This window comes from Poecilia latipinna, unplaced genomic scaffold (assembly GCF_001443285.1).
Source record: "Poecilia latipinna isolate Pla-1442-1.1 unplaced genomic scaffold, P_latipinna-1.0 Scaffold756, whole genome shotgun sequence".
NCBI classification, from domain to species: Eukaryota; Metazoa; Chordata; class Actinopteri; order Cyprinodontiformes; family Poeciliidae; genus Poecilia; species Poecilia latipinna.
Window position 1 is genome coordinate 142,353 of NW_015113372.1, and position 17,551 is coordinate 159,903.

The 17,551-nt window shown below is 40.7% G+C and overlaps 3 protein-coding genes across 3 annotated transcripts in view; 2 read left to right on the forward strand and 1 right to left on the reverse strand.

Annotated features, from left to right (window-relative positions):
• The window catches only part of LOC106955656 (WD repeat-containing protein 37-like), a 35,324-nt gene extending 22,021 nt beyond the window's left edge, over positions 1 to 13,303 (forward strand). Inside the window, exons 11-16 of the mRNA XM_015045950.1 lie at positions 620 to 854; positions 1,474 to 1,615; positions 6,995 to 7,129; positions 7,762 to 7,876; positions 7,975 to 8,164; positions 12,171 to 13,303. Of these exons, the coding sequence (XP_014901436.1) occupies positions 620 to 854; positions 1,474 to 1,615; positions 6,995 to 7,129; positions 7,762 to 7,876; positions 7,975 to 8,106 (759 nt within the window). The 3' untranslated portion in view covers positions 8,107 to 8,164; positions 12,171 to 13,303. The remainder of the gene's footprint in view (positions 1 to 619; positions 855 to 1,473; positions 1,616 to 6,994; positions 7,130 to 7,761; positions 7,877 to 7,974; positions 8,165 to 12,170) is intronic.
• LOC106955660 (WD repeat-containing protein 37-like) lies at positions 10,548 to 13,303 on the forward strand. Its single transcript, XM_015045955.1, has 4 exons — positions 10,548 to 10,552; positions 10,937 to 11,137; positions 11,770 to 11,884; positions 11,983 to 13,303. Exons 1-4 carry the CDS (start codon positions 10,548 to 10,550, stop codon positions 12,112 to 12,114), a joined length of 453 nt encoding a protein of 150 aa, XP_014901441.1. The 3' UTR covers positions 12,115 to 13,303.
• A 3,013-nt stretch (positions 13,304 to 16,316) lies between these two features.
• Positions 16,317 to 17,551, reverse strand: part of adarb2 (adenosine deaminase RNA specific B2 (inactive)) — a 72,532-nt gene continuing 71,297 nt past the window's right edge. Inside the window, exon 10 of the mRNA XM_015045953.1 lies at positions 16,317 to 16,857. The gene's annotated coding sequence lies outside the window, so the exon portion shown is untranslated. The remainder of the gene's footprint in view (positions 16,858 to 17,551) is intronic.

The window sequence follows — 17,551 nt, forward strand, 5'->3', positions numbered from 1 at the left end:
CTACTGTACTGAACTGAACTACAGTTCTCAGAAGAGAAGAGACTGCGGCGGAAGCGTGTCGGTTGGTCTGTGTTACCCAGAAAGCAGTTGGGCACAATATCGCAACACCAACACCGTGAGTGAAACAATGACTGGGGCAGCCTACTATATAAAGTACTCAGGGACCACTTCCTTATTTTTAGACATACACATTTGTAGAATACGGAACAAATCGCATCCCGTATCTGTTCAGTACAGGACACAACATTTAACAGCCAAATACGGGATGGTTCCGTATTTTAAGGGACGGGTGGCAACCCTACCGATAGCAGGACAATTTGCACAATGCCTGTTTTGTTTTTTTCTTGGAAAAAGTGATCAAAAACAAGTTTTTGTCTAAGTTAAGGTGAATTCATGGTTCCTTTTTCCTCATGGATGATCGGAATCGGAATCTGCAGGAAAAAATCTGATCGGCACATCTCTAAAAACAATAATTTAAAAATCTGTGAAAAAAACATCTCATTATTCTGTCTTTTATCCCAGAAATAGTTTTTGACAATAACTGACCAAAAACCAGGAAGGTTTAGTCTGTTCACTGTGTGCACACATCTACTTTCAACCATATCTTGTCCTTCTGCAGGCTCCGTGCGACGACGACCAGGACTCATCCGACAGAGAAGAGGGCGAGGTGGACGGAGACGGCCCCTCTGAGGTCCCCACGGTCCGCGTTGCCACAGCAACCCTGAAGAGCCACCAGGGCGTGGTGATCGCAGCCGACTGGCTGGTGGGAGGCAGGCAGGTGGTGACGGCTTCGTGGGACCGCGCCGCCAACCTGTACGAGGTGGAGACGTCCGAACTGGTTCACACTCTGACCGGTATGAACTTGCTGGTGGTTTGGATCATTGTACAGCAGAGGGAAAATGTTTTAGTGGATATATTCTGTACGGACACTTGGTCGTAAGTGGACGATTCAGTTGGACGGAGGACAAAACGTTCTGTTTGTGGCCTCTTTAGCTTTTGTTCAAGGATGTGAAAAAAGTTCAAATTTGAACTTTTCAGCCTAAATTTGAAACATTTCTGTCATCAGTGAAACAGGGTGGTAAGGTGGTTCGCTGCACAGACACAAAATCTTATCAAGTGTTATATGGTCCATTTTTGTAGTGCAAATCTCTTAGAATACTTGGAATAAAACAAAACTAATTTACAAGTAACTTTTCAGTAAGACTCAGAAGGTTGTTTTAAGTCAGTAAATCCTTAATATTGATTTTACAAAGTAGTAGATTTTGTGTTTTTGCAGTGCAGCATAAAGGAGCAAGCGGGTTACAAATGATGGAAATGGAAATGATTAGTCAACAGGGCTGAAAACAAATGAGAGAAACAGATTTCAGATTCTGAAAATGTAAAAAAAAAATTTGTTGATCTATAATCATTCACATCTTGATGAAGGTTTTGAAGTGTGTGTTTGTAATGTTACCAATGTTTGTGTTTGTGCAGGCCATGACCAGGAGCTGACCCACTGCTGCACCCACCCCACCCAGCGCCTGGTGGTCACCTCATCCAGGGACACCACCTTTAGACTGTGGGACTTCAGGGACCCGTCCATCCACTCTGTCAACGTCTTCCAGGGACACACAGAGTGAGTCCACATCGGGTTTTTTCCTCTGTTCCTTTCTCACAGATTGGATCTTCTTGGGGGTTTTTTTGTTGTTGTTGTTTTTTTTTTTATTGTGGCTTCAGGGTTTGAGAGTCTGTCCTCCGATTTCATTCACACATCCATTTGCCTGCAGCCCAAACGTTCAGTAACACTTTATTAGAAGGGATGTGCACAAGACTGACGTGACACTGTCATAAACATGACATAATGACTATTATGAACATGTATTAGTCTTCATGAATGTTTGACTGTTATGAAGTGTCATTCGGTAAATAATGACACTTTGAATGTAAAGTTGTGCTAAAATGTGCATAAAAAGTCCGTTAAATTGCCAACTTTGCATTCAAAGTGTCATTAATTACCAAATAACACTTAATGACAGCAGCCATAACCATTCATAAAGACACCTTCATGTTCATAACAGGTGTTGTATTAAGTTTATGACAGTATTATGTGATTGAGTATAAAGTGTTACCAAACTTTGAACCTTGGTTGCGGCTGATTTGCAGCCAAATGTCCACTAGGTGGTGCTGTCTCATCCTCCAGCTCTTCTATTCCCCTCCAGTTCCCTTCTTCCTCTTTCCTTCACCATTAATCTGCAGACCTTATTGCTCTAAGCCAAATCCTCCACTTGCCTTTCATTCATTACTGAGCACTTCTCTTCACTCCGACAGTTTGCGTCTCTGTTTCCTATCGCTACCTCTCTTTCTCCCCCGCTCTCCTGTTCATTTATCTGTCCGTTTCAGCGTTAATCCCCCCACTCTGTGTAATTTGGCTCTTCGCTTGCTGTTAACACTCAATTGCAGCCGCCCGTTTCAAAGTGACGGCTGTCAGGCTCGTCTGTGGCTTTTAGCCGCGCTGCTCTTTAAAAGCCGTAAGAGGAGGGGTTGTGTGTGTGTGTGTGTGTGTGTGTGTGTGTGTTTATGCGCATGTCTACACGCGTCCGCTGGCTGCTGCTCTCTGGCAGCTTTTGATTGCAGGCGAGGGATTATGTCGAGCTCATTACGTACAATCCCAACATGAATAATTCCTGCAGATCCCAGACTAATTCCCTCCCATAGACAATTGCAGTAATGAGATTAGACTCCAGTGTTTCACAGTTAACATCCCCGCCTCCTCTCCTCCGTCCTTATGTCCTTCCCATGAGGCCTCTTTTGCCTCTCGCCCTTCCTGATGTGTTCAAAGCACCAAACCCTCCAAAACATGTAAATATGACACAGATTTCTGTTTTATAAACAACAAAAATCATTCATCTGCTGCTTGTTAAATATTCATGTGCTTGAATTAACTCTACTGTATTATTCAACTGCTAACTTTGAGCAGGTCGAGGCTTTATTTTACTGCTGCTAATTGCAGGAATTGTCTGAATACTGTAAGCTGATCTGTAGGCTTAATGAAGAGGCCTGTCATAACAAATTTGCTGGATGATAAATTGTCTCAGAAGTTATTGCGATAAACAATAGTGTTGTTTTGACACCATTTTCAAGTAATATGCTAATAGCATAATTATACTAGAACATATTCTTTAAGATTAATAAACTATCAATTCTAACAAACATTTAACAATGAAACTGGAAGACATTTTAAATGTCCAAAAAAATTAAAACAATAGAAACAACAAATAAGGTGAATTATTTAGTCTCTGTAGACCTCTGCAACAGGTCTATTAGAGTTTATTATGTGTACTGATATTTGAAAAAGATGCCAGTAAAAAGAGAGGAGTAAAAAGGAGAATTACTGCAATTTAGATGATGAAATGTTTGTTTTTCTTGTTAAAAACTGAATTTAATTGTTTGCATCTTTTAATGTATTTCTAATACTGTGTTAAAAAAGGCATAAATGGTTAAATAAAAAATCAGCAGAAAGCGACATTAGTCATCTGAATAATTGATTTAACATTTGAATTTTGAGACATTGTGGAGTTTAATGATCTGGAGGCTATAATCATCATGGCTTGTAGTCTTTTTAATCCTTCTTATATTTAAACTAAAAATACATGAAGTAGCTCGGGGAAGAAGAAGCAGTTTATAAAATCTCCACTTTACGTTTGGATGAGGACCAGATGGCTCATCTTGAGTTCCAAACATCAGTGAAAGCACAAAAACTTCAATCGTGTCCCTTTATTATATTTTTTTTAAGTAGTCTGAAATATTCTGTAATAAAATGTTTGAATGCATCAGATTTAGCATTTTCCATTGAAGATGCTGATGAATTTCTGTTTCTTTTCCCCAATCAGGTAGAAATTCTTAAATAAAGTTGATATTTTAGATTGAGAACAGATTGGATCCACTCTTTGGGTCCTAAAGGGTCACTTCCTGAACCAGTTTGTCGCTACATGTCCGCAGCGAGCTACATCCACTGCCGTCTCTCTCTCGTTTCCTGGGATCTTCCTTGTGGCATAATGTGGCAACATGACTGACATAAACACGCCATCATTCCTGTGAAAAGCTGCAGTCGCAGACATAAATGAGAATGGTTTAATAGAGGCAGTGCAGGCTGAGAGCCGGAGGAAGGAGGGGGGGGAGGGGGGGTGAAAGCCTCCCGTTTCCACCGCCTTCACCGGCAATTACGGCTAACGCTGGCTGACAGCGGAGCGCGGCGGCTAAAAGTGCAGCATCCACCCTCCGTCCCACCGCCCCGCCATAATTGCAGTGTAATGACAACGGCGTGCAAGCTAACAAAACGGCCGAGAGCAAACGAGAAACGACAGCGCACTTGCTCTACAAACGGGATGCCATGTCGGGTTTGTCTCCCCTCCCGTTGACGGCTTCCTCAGACATTCTGATTGCGCTCCACAGAGTGTGTGCGCGCGCACGTGTGTGTGTTAGATGCAGATCTGATATCTCGTCTCTCCTGAGGAATACTCCAGCACTTCAGGGACTGTCAGCTTTGCTGCAGCGCTGGAGAATTAACACAAAGCTGCAAAAGCACTTAGTCTCCATCTGACTGGTTTCATTTACATCTGTAGCTTTTATCTTTAAATACCAACAGTTTAAGATCCATATGATTCAACATCAAAGTAGATAAAAACCCTCCGTTCATCCTGAGGAATTAAAAGCTCTGGTTTCTAGTGAATTGGTGATTGTCAACTTCTCAAAAACTTTAAATTGCCATAAGGAAAAAATATCTAATTTCTAATTAAATTTTGTCAGTGAGTTGGCAAACAAACAGTTTAAGCAACCCAAACTGACCAGACTAAGATGATCTATGAGAGAAGTAACTGTTTGCATGTCTAAACACAAAAAGCAATGTGTGGCAAAACAACCCATCACCACACATCAGCCTGAGTAAACTACATTTACATTGAAACATGGTGATGACAGCGTCATGCTGCGGGTTGTTCTTCTTCACTTATCCAAGACTTTCTCTTCATCTATTGCATAGAATCCCAATTAAATCTATTTGGGCAGTGACTTTTAACGCATTCATTTTGATTAATTAATTATATATTTTTTTACCTTTTTTTTAACACAATCAAAAACAAACAAAGGTTCCAACTGGAACTTTGCATTTGCTCGTTTCTGGTATGCCCATAAATCTGGCACACGAGTGACATCTGCTGATGACAACAATGGACGACAAAGATGCTTGTTTTGGCCCTCTGGGAGCAACAGACTGATAACATAAACAACTTTGTATATTTGTCTATTTATTCAACAATTTAGCAGCAAAAAAAGTTTCTTTTAAAATGGAAAATAATGTTTAATTTGTCAGTGTATAGGTTTTGATTAAAATACAGTTACTGCAATTAAGTAATTAGACGCAGCAATTAACTCAAATAAAAATCATAATGGACTCCCAGCAGTGAAATGCACTCAGCCTTGATTCAATTTAAAAATTCTGTCATGACAGGATTGCATCATTTTTTTGTATATACACTCATTAATATTTAAAAAAAAATCTCACTTTTTCTCCACTAATGTCGGTGAGATGCTTTTACATTTGTAATCATTTTTTTTCCCTCGGGTCTTTCAGTCTCTTGACCTTGGCTGTCAGAGACCAGCCGAGCGTTAAGTACCACCAAACTCCTTCTTCCCCCCCTTTTCCTTCCTCAATGTCGTCGTGAGAAACCCTTTAACCTTAATCAACCTTATAATCAATTACCTTGTCTGATTACGCTGCGTGCTCACCTCCCATCATCCCCTCCACGCCGCTTGTATTCCCAGCTGGGCTGTACCCTTCAAAGTCAGGAGGTGCCAGTATCGGCGCAGCACTTTCCTTGAGCCCCAGCCTTTAATGGGGCCAGGTTTGGGTGCCTAATTAGCCTGTAATGGCATGTCAATTTGAATTAAGGGGGTGGTCCATTTAAACAGGACAGACTAGATGTAGAAGCTGGAAAGAAGGAGAGGTGTGATGGAACACTGTTTACTATAATTATTTCCTTCTTTTTATTTTATTTTATTTTTTGTATGTTTCGCTCCATGAATGGACGGGAACAAAAGGGAAAAACTGAACGTTTCTAATAGTGAATAAAATTACGAGCGTGTAAGAATAAGCAAGTTGTTGTAGGTCTGATTTCTTCTTTTTGTTTTAGACTTTTGTTTCTAATTTTTCGGGTTCACGTTGCGCGTTTGGACAAACATTCCCTCTGGTTTCTGCTCTCTCAGTTCGGACAGTTACGTGTAACAGGACCGACTGGAGATCCTTCACACCCACAGCATGACCAGGCGCTGCGGCTCTTTGAGGATAATTGGACAACATGAGTTATGACAACATTTAATTTTCCCTTTAGAATGAATAAGGGATTAAGAGAATTCAGTCTTGACGAATAATGGATCTGATAGTCGAGTTCTGAAGCTTATTTGCATTCAGTTTGTTATAGAAATGGATTCAGTAGTTTCATGCTCATCGTATCAAGAAGAAGAAAATGTTGAGGCCTAAGAGAACGAAAAACCATGTGAGCTAAATGCTGTAAGGAGATTTTGTGTTGCTGGTAATGAATAATAGTTTTGTTGTTTTTTGTTTTTTTTGCTATTCTAAGAAATGTCCTACTTTTAAATAATAAGGAAAAGGGGAGTACTCTGCCTCTCACCCCAACATTACCTGTAAAAGAAAGGTATTTGTAGCTTTTTTAATTTATTTTTTGCTTTATTCCCTCTCCCTCAAGTAGATCAGGATTTAAAGGAACTTATATTTTGATTTGATTATATTACAATAAAATAGCTTTGTTACATCCCAAACACCTTTTGTGAATTTTTTTTTAAATATATATAACCGTCGGATTCTGACAAGTGAGAGATCCACCCTCTCTTCAAGACCTGAGGTCTAAAGCGAGGTTTTCGCTGCGTTTTGCAGAAACTGCTTCATAAGTGATTGTTTCCTCTTCCTGTCTGACCGTCCCGCTCTGTCCTGTTTCTGCAGCACCGTGACGTCCGCCGTCTTCACCGTGGGGGACAACGTCGTCTCTGGAAGCGACGACCGCACCGTGAAGGTGTGGGACCTGAAGAACATGCGATCGCCCATAGCAACCATCCGTACCGACTCAGCTGTCAACAGGTGGGTGAAAGGCGTCGATTTTAAAAATTGTCGTGCTGAAAGCGTGTAATCCAGGACCGGACCCAGCAGTGTGTTTCTTAGGGGAGAATCGCAGATTATTAATGCATTACATCTGTGTAGCATGAAGTTTGATATTAATATTTACATCTGCTGTAGTTATTTTTTTGGTGGGGGTAGGGATAGATCGTAAAAAAAAATGAAAATATTTTCCAGTTTTCAGATCTGCAGATTTCGTTTAAAGAAATGAGAAGTCAAATTTCATTTTGTGTTCAAAGTTGTATTTTTATTAGATCCGTTTCAATCCAATTGCAGCAGTCAGCTGTCAGCATTGAGTTTATAACGCTCCTCCAGTCTGAGCACAACCTAAAAACGCTGCAAAACTGCTGAAACACTGAGTTCCTTTAAATGGAGACTAAAAGCTGAAAACATCATGAATTGTAATCCGTTTTCCAACTTTTCATCCCTTTTTATTTTGTCCCTGCAATGTAAGGTTTCTCACTCGTTTTTATTTTGTCGGCTCGGATGAGAAATTGTGACCCTTGGAATAAAACATCTTTCATAAATTGACATACCGTTGAACCGTTTTTTCCAAAGAGATCTACTTCACAGTGCAACTTTGTGTGATGTTTCAGGATAAGCGTCTCGGCCAACCAAAGGATCATCGCCCTGCCGCACGACAATCGACAAGTCCGCCTGTTTGACATGAGCGGGGTGAGGCTAGCCCGACTTCCACGCAGCAACCGGATGGTAAGGAGAGGACGAAAGCGGTACTAGAAATGACTGCTGCATCACATCTGCTTTTTTTTTTTAAAGAAAAACCATCATAAATATCTGCATGTGTGCAGGGTCATAGGCGAATGGTGTGCTGCACAGCATGGAATGAGGAGAACCAGGCGTGCAACTTGTTCACCTGCGGCTTCGACCGGCAGGCCATCGGCTGGAACATCAACATCCCCGCCCTGCTTCAGGAGAAGTGACCCATCCAGACCCTGCCCTTTTTATTTAGCATGGACTGTGATTCGTGCCATTTCTGTGNGGGGGGGTGAAAGCCTCCCGTTTCCACCGCCTTCACCGGCAATTACGGCTAACGCTGGCTGACAGCGGAGCGCGGCGGCTAAAAGTGCAGCATCCACCCTCCGTCCCACCGCCCCGCCATAATTGCAGTGTAATGACAACGGCGTGCAAGCTAACAAAACGGCCGAGAGCAAACGAGAAACGACAGCGCACTTGCTCTACAAACGGGATGCCATGTCGGGTTTGTCTCCCCTCCCGTTGACGGCTTCCTCAGACATTCTGATTGCGCTCCACAGAGTGTGTGCGCGCGCACGTGTGTGTGTTAGATGCAGATCTGATATCTCGTCTCTCCTGAGGAATACTCCAGCACTTCAGGGACTGTCAGCTTTGCTGCAGCGCTGGAGAATTAACACAAAGCTGCAAAAGCACTTAGTCTCCATCTGACTGGTTTCATTTACATCTGTAGCTTTTATCTTTAAATACCAACAGTTTAAGATCCATATGATTCAACATCAAAGTAGATAAAAACCCTCCGTTCATCCTGAGGAATTAAAAGCTCTGGTTTCTAGTGAATTGGTGATTGTCAACTTCTCAAAAACTTTAAATTGCCATAAGGAAAAAATATCTAATTTCTAATTAAATTTTGTCAGTGAGTTGGCAAACAAACAGTTTAAGCAACCCAAACTGACCAGACTAAGATGATCTATGAGAGAAGTAACTGTTTGCATGTCTAAACACAAAAAGCAATGTGTGGCAAAACAACCCATCACCACACATCAGCCTGAGTAAACTACATTTACATTGAAACATGGTGATGACAGCGTCATGCTGCGGGTTGTTCTTCTTCACTTATCCAAGACTTTCTCTTCATCTATTGCATAGAATCCCAATTAAATCTATTTGGGCAGTGACTTTTAACGCATTCATTTTGATTAATTAATTATATATTTTTTTACCTTTTTTTTAACACAATCAAAAACAAACAAAGGTTCCAACTGGAACTTTGCATTTGCTCGTTTCTGGTATGCCCATAAATCTGGCACACGAGTGACATCTGCTGATGACAACAATGGACGACAAAGATGCTTGTTTTGGCCCTCTGGGAGCAACAGACTGATAACATAAACAACTTTGTATATTTGTCTATTTATTCAACAATTTAGCAGCAAAAAAAGTTTCTTTTAAAATGGAAAATAATGTTTAATTTGTCAGTGTATAGGTTTTGATTAAAATACAGTTACTGCAATTAAGTAATTAGACGCAGCAATTAACTCAAATAAAAATCATAATGGACTCCCAGCAGTGAAATGCACTCAGCCTTGATTCAATTTAAAAATTCTGTCATGACAGGATTGCATCATTTTTTTGTATATACACTCATTAATATTTAAAAAAAAATCTCACTTTTTCTCCACTAATGTCGGTGAGATGCTTTTACATTTGTAATCATTTTTTTTCCCTCGGGTCTTTCAGTCTCTTGACCTTGGCTGTCAGAGACCAGCCGAGCGTTAAGTACCACCAAACTCCTTCTTCCCCCCCTTTTCCTTCCTCAATGTCGTCGTGAGAAACCCTTTAACCTTAATCAACCTTATAATCAATTACCTTGTCTGATTACGCTGCGTGCTCACCTCCCATCATCCCCTCCACGCCGCTTGTATTCCCAGCTGGGCTGTACCCTTCAAAGTCAGGAGGTGCCAGTATCGGCGCAGCACTTTCCTTGAGCCCCAGCCTTTAATGGGGCCAGGTTTGGGTGCCTAATTAGCCTGTAATGGCATGTCAATTTGAATTAAGGGGGTGGTCCATTTAAACAGGACAGACTAGATGTAGAAGCTGGAAAGAAGGAGAGGTGTGATGGAACACTGTTTACTATAATTATTTCCTTCTTTTTATTTTATTTTATTTTTTGTATGTTTCGCTCCATGAATGGACGGGAACAAAAGGGAAAAACTGAACGTTTCTAATAGTGAATAAAATTACGAGCGTGTAAGAATAAGCAAGTTGTTGTAGGTCTGATTTCTTCTTTTTGTTTTAGACTTTTGTTTCTAATTTTTCGGGTTCACGTTGCGCGTTTGGACAAACATTCCCTCTGGTTTCTGCTCTCTCAGTTCGGACAGTTACGTGTAACAGGACCGACTGGAGATCCTTCACACCCACAGCATGACCAGGCGCTGCGGCTCTTTGAGGATAATTGGACAACATGAGTTATGACAACATTTAATTTTCCCTTTAGAATGAATAAGGGATTAAGAGAATTCAGTCTTGACGAATAATGGATCTGATAGTCGAGTTCTGAAGCTTATTTGCATTCAGTTTGTTATAGAAATGGATTCAGTAGTTTCATGCTCATCGTATCAAGAAGAAGAAAATGTTGAGGCCTAAGAGAACGAAAAACCATGTGAGCTAAATGCTGTAAGGAGATTTTGTGTTGCTGGTAATGAATAATAGTTTTGTTGTTTTTTGTTTTTTTTGCTATTCTAAGAAATGTCCTACTTTTAAATAATAAGGAAAAGGGGAGTACTCTGCCTCTCACCCCAACATTACCTGTAAAAGAAAGGTATTTGTAGCTTTTTTAATTTATTTTTTGCTTTATTCCCTCTCCCTCAAGTAGATCAGGATTTAAAGGAACTTATATTTTGATTTGATTATATTACAATAAAATAGCTTTGTTACATCCCAAACACCTTTTGTGAATTTTTTTTTAAATATATATAACCGTCGGATTCTGACAAGTGAGAGATCCACCCTCTCTTCAAGACCTGAGGTCTAAAGCGAGGTTTTCGCTGCGTTTTGCAGAAACTGCTTCATAAGTGATTGTTTCCTCTTCCTGTCTGACCGTCCCGCTCTGTCCTGTTTCTGCAGCACCGTGACGTCCGCCGTCTTCACCGTGGGGGACAACGTCGTCTCTGGAAGCGACGACCGCACCGTGAAGGTGTGGGACCTGAAGAACATGCGATCGCCCATAGCAACCATCCGTACCGACTCAGCTGTCAACAGGTGGGTGAAAGGCGTCGATTTTAAAAATTGTCGTGCTGAAAGCGTGTAATCCAGGACCGGACCCAGCAGTGTGTTTCTTAGGGGAGAATCGCAGATTATTAATGCATTACATCTGTGTAGCATGAAGTTTGATATTAATATTTACATCTGCTGTAGTTATTTTTTTGGTGGGGGTAGGGATAGATCGTAAAAAAAAATGAAAATATTTTCCAGTTTTCAGATCTGCAGATTTCGTTTAAAGAAATGAGAAGTCAAATTTCATTTTGTGTTCAAAGTTGTATTTTTATTAGATCCGTTTCAATCCAATTGCAGCAGTCAGCTGTCAGCATTGAGTTTATAACGCTCCTCCAGTCTGAGCACAACCTAAAAACGCTGCAAAACTGCTGAAACACTGAGTTCCTTTAAATGGAGACTAAAAGCTGAAAACATCATGAATTGTAATCCGTTTTCCAACTTTTCATCCCTTTTTATTTTGTCCCTGCAATGTAAGGTTTCTCACTCGTTTTTATTTTGTCGGCTCGGATGAGAAATTGTGACCCTTGGAATAAAACATCTTTCATAAATTGACATACCGTTGAACCGTTTTTTCCAAAGAGATCTACTTCACAGTGCAACTTTGTGTGATGTTTCAGGATAAGCGTCTCGGCCAACCAAAGGATCATCGCCCTGCCGCACGACAATCGACAAGTCCGCCTGTTTGACATGAGCGGGGTGAGGCTAGCCCGACTTCCACGCAGCAACCGGATGGTAAGGAGAGGACGAAAGCGGTACTAGAAATGACTGCTGCATCACATCTGCTTTTTTTTTTTAAAGAAAAACCATCATAAATATCTGCATGTGTGCAGGGTCATAGGCGAATGGTGTGCTGCACAGCATGGAATGAGGAGAACCAGGCGTGCAACTTGTTCACCTGCGGCTTCGACCGGCAGGCCATCGGCTGGAACATCAACATCCCCGCCCTGCTTCAGGAGAAGTGACCCATCCAGACCCTGCCCTTTTTATTTAGCATGGACTGTGATTCGTGCCATTTCTGTGGAACTACATGTTTGGTTTTGTGTGTGTGTGTGTGCAGGCGGTCACTCATGTCACCGTTTTCCGTTTTTCTTTTTAGTCATTGCCAAATAGCTTCTTCTGCATGCTAGACGACCTCGGTTTGCAGACGCTGCTTCAAAAGCAGTCGGAGAACAATCTGTAGAGTATGTATATAAGATGTTGTGGCCTGATTAAGTGACAGATTCAGTGTCTTAGCCGCCTTCTGGGAGGTGCAGTTTGTTAAATATGGCAGAGCTGTGAGATGTTTTTATCCTTCTGGAGCGTTTCCTGTCACAGAACCAAACATATCGCGACGTACGTCTGCCACGTCTTAAAACGGAGAGCTCAGCAGACGGAGATCCGGATCCCCGCCTCCTCTCTTCAGTTCATGGTTAGCCTTCGTGTTTCCAGATCTCACTTTCTGTTACTTGCCTTGTTCTACGTTTACATAGGAGATTTTTTAAATGTATAGAGAAAGATTTATTCTGGCAGGATGAAGAGGTGTTGAAGAGCGACGCAATAATGGAGAAACGACGGCACTTAACCAGTCCACAAATCCTCCAGCTGCCTGTGAAAGTCATTAGAAAACCCAACGTGTTGCTGTTCTAGAGGCCCACATAAGTTTGCGTACGGTCATGCAGTACAGTGGGATGAAGGGTTTTTAAAAACAACAATTGGCTGTGCTAGCTTGAATTTACAGAGAGTTTTCAATGTCGTCTACGTTGGCAGATGGATAGTTTCCTGGCAAAAACTGCATTGAAGCAGGTCAGGGACAGAGGTTTGACTTGTTTGTACATCAGTCAGCTCTATCCAGTCATCTGATCTGAACACTCGGTTGTATCCAAGTTGAGCCAAATCTTCACCATCTTGTGGAAGGAAATCGGCCAGAATGTTGAAGAACAACCCAACGAGGCCCAGGCATCCGCGCCTCCGTCCACAGTGATGTTAGTTTGATATCGGTGGCCATTGACGATGAAAGCAGCCACAGATACACTCAGATAAGTCGCAGGTTGAGGTGAAACGTATTTGGTGGACTCAAAGGCTTGAACATCAGCTCAACAGTGTCTTCCTCGAAACATGGACACGTCGACCCTAATCTGTGCTTAAAGCTGCAGTATATGTACCGATTTATTTTTAAAAATGTTTTTTTACGTATTTGTTTGAACTTTCGTAATGTTGTGAGAGTATAACACAAGACGGATAATCCACCTCCTCCGACTATTTCTACAGCCAGCTGCAGAAATACACAAGGCAGTCAGAAACAACCAATCAGAGCCAAGAGGAGAGTCTTAGCACTGTCAGTCAAGCTCATGTATGTGCTGCTTATGTCCTTCCCTACTGCTCTCTGCTAAACTACAGCAAATTCCCCTCAACATAGCCTGCCATAAATGCTAAGGCTAGTTAGCATGGCTACCGTGACACATAAATAGTTTTCCAGGAACAGTAAGGTATTTGCTGCACACTGAGCAGCAAATAGACGAGGTTGATTGACAGCGCTGGTTGTTTTCAACCAGGAACTGTTCAATTTGCAGATGGCTATAAGAGCTTCTGTTTTATTTTTTATTATTTTTTATTTATTTATTAAGATGATCTGTCTCATATTATATTGTTACAGTATGGTGATAGAATTAGCAAATACATATATATTTATATGTAATATAAAAAACCCAAAATATTTTCTATAAATTTGCATACTGCTGCTTTCATTTCCTGTGAAAATCACAAATCCAACCAGAATTATGCCAGAATATCATTTGCTACAAATGCATGTAGTTCAGGTGCAGCTTTCTTTGTGACCATTAACCAAATATTTTTCTCCCAACAATACTGTAAATTCAAACTTCTGCACTCTTGTTTTTAAAAACTCACTGAAGTTGGATGTTGAATCAAAAGCTAAAAAGCATAAAAATCAAAACATTCATGCCGATGGCCGTATGTAAACTTCTGACCTGAACTGGACTCGCTCCTCTTTTTGCCACCTCAGAACTTGTGTTGCTGTTGAGTCGTGAGCCCAAACAAAGTGAACCGATGTGGTTGGTGTGTGTGCTTCAGTGGTTTTCAGCTCTGTACCGTGTTGCACCCATCTGTCTTTAAAACAAAAAAGAAATAGAAGCAATACTCAGCTCCTTAATGTTACTCATTCACAGAGTGATGTTGTTTGTGTTAAACCAGGTGACTGTGTCTGTAAAAGACGCTGGACTTTCGCTGTCAGGGTACTGTGCTCCACCTGATTCCTGAAACATGCTGTATGTTACATGTGCAATGTCCTGAACTGAAGTCATGCAGTTTTTTTTTTGTTTTGTTTTGTTTTTTAAATCTCCTTCAGATGTTTAACTTATTCCAGTGCTGTAAAACTCCATAAAACTGCCTGTATATGTGACCGGTGTAGATCCCGTGTTCAGAATCACACGTCACTGCTGTTTCCTCCAACAACAAGAACCAGGATCACATTGTAAAGTAGCATGAACCTGAAAAATGTTGGACCTGAATTAAAATGCCTTACTACTGCACTGAGGCGTATGACTTTCATCCGTCTGTGGCTCCTCCACTTGTTTAATAAGTAATTGTGCTTCAGACAGGTTTGCTTTGTCCGTGTCTGTCGTTGGGGTAGCTGTGGGGACTCGTGCCCGGTGGTATCGGCGTCCCACTGCTCCGCAGGCGGAACGGTAAGTTCAGAAAACGCAGCGCTTCTGAATAACCAAACTGGAGGAAATCAGATTTTCAGATTGCTACATTAAATTACAGCCAGACTGCGGGAGTAAAATCTACATTTCTAAAGTGGATCGGCTTTTGGCTCACTGGAGTGAATTTATATTCGCCTAACTTCATTATGCGATCTTCTTTGCATACTTTGTGATGGCTGTGTTCTCCCTGACACTTTCCAATAAAAAAAAGATGTGATTTCCTTTTGCTACCGCTGCGTCTCTCATCTTATTCATCCCACACTTTTTTTGATTCACTTCAATGAGGCTGGTATCGCTCAGAAAATTACGTTTTTATTCATCTGCAAACCTGGAACTACTGATGTCTGTTCATGAGGATTTTTTTTAAGAGCAAAGGAAGCGTAGCCCTCTTTCGGTTTAAGGTTTCTCTTAAAACATCAAAATAGGATATTTGTACGTCTAAGGGATGATTAGGGTCGCAGAGGCTCCGTCGCAGCTCTTGAGGCCTGGACTTGGACTGAGCCATTGCAACATATTTTATTTTCCAGCCTTAGGTGCTGTTTTAAGGGTCAGAGTCCAGAACTCACTTTAAGCCCATCAGCTAACAAATGATAGCTGTCTGTCACTTTTGACATCTAAAACACAATTACTACAATCAGTCTATAGGTGCCAAAACAAACCCACATCATAATCATTAGTGCACCACTATCATTTCTTGGTTCATTTCCAAGGTTATGTATATCTGGAAATTAAAACATTCTGAGTTGTAGTTACAAGTAGCGAAAACTTGTACTTAAAATAAGCCGTTTATCATTTTTACTGCTTTCAAAAAATGGAAGCTCTGTTAAATACAACAGGGAGCGTCTACACAAATGCTTCATTTGTGTATTTCAATGGAAATCTTAATTTGTCCAGGGTTTTTCTTTTGTAGTGGAGCTGGGTTAAGACAAAAAGACAGAGAACCGTAAAACATTCTCCAGGATAATGGCGGAACCTTCCAGCATACGTCAGCGTTGTGGCGCGCAATGCCTTCATATCTCACTTGCACCGAGTGACAGCATGCTAACTACTGTTAGCAGTACAAGCTAACGACATAGCGACAGAACAAAGCACGGAGTTCCTCTCTGCCCTCGACCATTAGATTAAAGCTGGTTCAAATTGTCAATTATGGAGTTTATTGTGCCGGGCAGAACTAACCGTGGCTGTAGGGTCTTAAGGTGGGGACGAGGTACCTCCACCGGGCTCCTCTTTCATCCTCCAGGCTAATTTGGCCGCTGGTCTTTGCGCCACCTGCCATGAGCCAAGTTGAGATAACCATTTTCCCGTGGATTTCCCCGGGGAGACGCAGCAGTGGGAGGCCTCTGTAATAATGGCCGGCTGCTCTCCAGGGTCGGCACATTATCGCACTGACAGGCGATCATGACAAAGTAGAAATACACCAATACTGGAGAAGAATACTATAAAAAAAAACAGACAGGCAAAAGTAAAATTACAAGATTTAGTGGTTTTATTCACATATACAGTACAAACATTCACTTTTTATGTTACTGAAGTGCAATTTACAGACCTTAGCAGCAATTCCTCTTATACCTCAATTTACATAGTTGGACATTTTTAGATTCCTTTCTCATCATCATTTGTACATTTGTTTTTACATATATACACTCAAACAGTTTTCAGACAAACATGTTTTATCTCAAAAATAAATTTGTGAAACTCTGTGTTTGCTAACATTAGGGAGCGTGATAGTAATGAATGTCACATTTGCCCAAAAAACAAGATTTGTACCTATACTTTCATATTGATCCGACAGACAGTACTTGCATAAAATCCATTCCACAGTAGAGTTTTTTGTGTCTGAATTAAAGTAGTGGCTGGAGATATGTGTCCCCTTCTTTTTGCTCTTAGCTGAATCTTTCTCCAGTTGGTTCTGTTTTTTCCAAGTTCAAAGTTGGCCAAATTCAGCTACTTTTAAATCACAGGAAGGTTTGCAAACTTCTAGCTTTTATTGGGGAGGAAGTGCAGCTTATGAGTGATTCTATAATTGGAGATACATTTGGCACTTCAAGAAATGACAAAAAAAAACAACTTTTCATTTCTTAAAAAGTTTCTTAGTCTATTGAAAAGGCATTAAACTTTAATAAAAATGTGTAATTGCCAAACATTAGCTACATATTTTATAATTTTTTCTCAGAAAAAACATATGTTTTGCGGTATGTTATGTCAACTCTGTTACGGACAATATAGACAGTGAGTGAAAAAAACAAATTCTAGCAGACTAAAATATTTTTATTCCATTACACCAAGTGTCCTACTACCCCAATACTTTAAATTGAGATGTTTTACTTAAAAATACATTTTAAAAAATCAAAAGATACTCATAGGGTCAAACGTTTTTCATTAAAACTCATTGAAAACCATCATTCTTTTAGAAATAAAATTGGTCAGTAATACTAAATCACAGCAGAAGTCAACCAACAATGTATATGGTGCTCTGGACAACAGTTTTCCCTTTTTTTTGTGTGAAAGTATGTCATAAACATGTCAACTCTGTTACCTAACAGAGTTGGTGTTAGTAACAGAATTGACAGGACCATAATAATTTAGAACTGAAAACTCTGTTACTGTCAACTCTGTTACCCTATTTGGTAACAGAGTTGATGGTAACAGAATTGACAATTTCAAACATTTTTATTAAAAACTCCACTTGTGAGTAGAA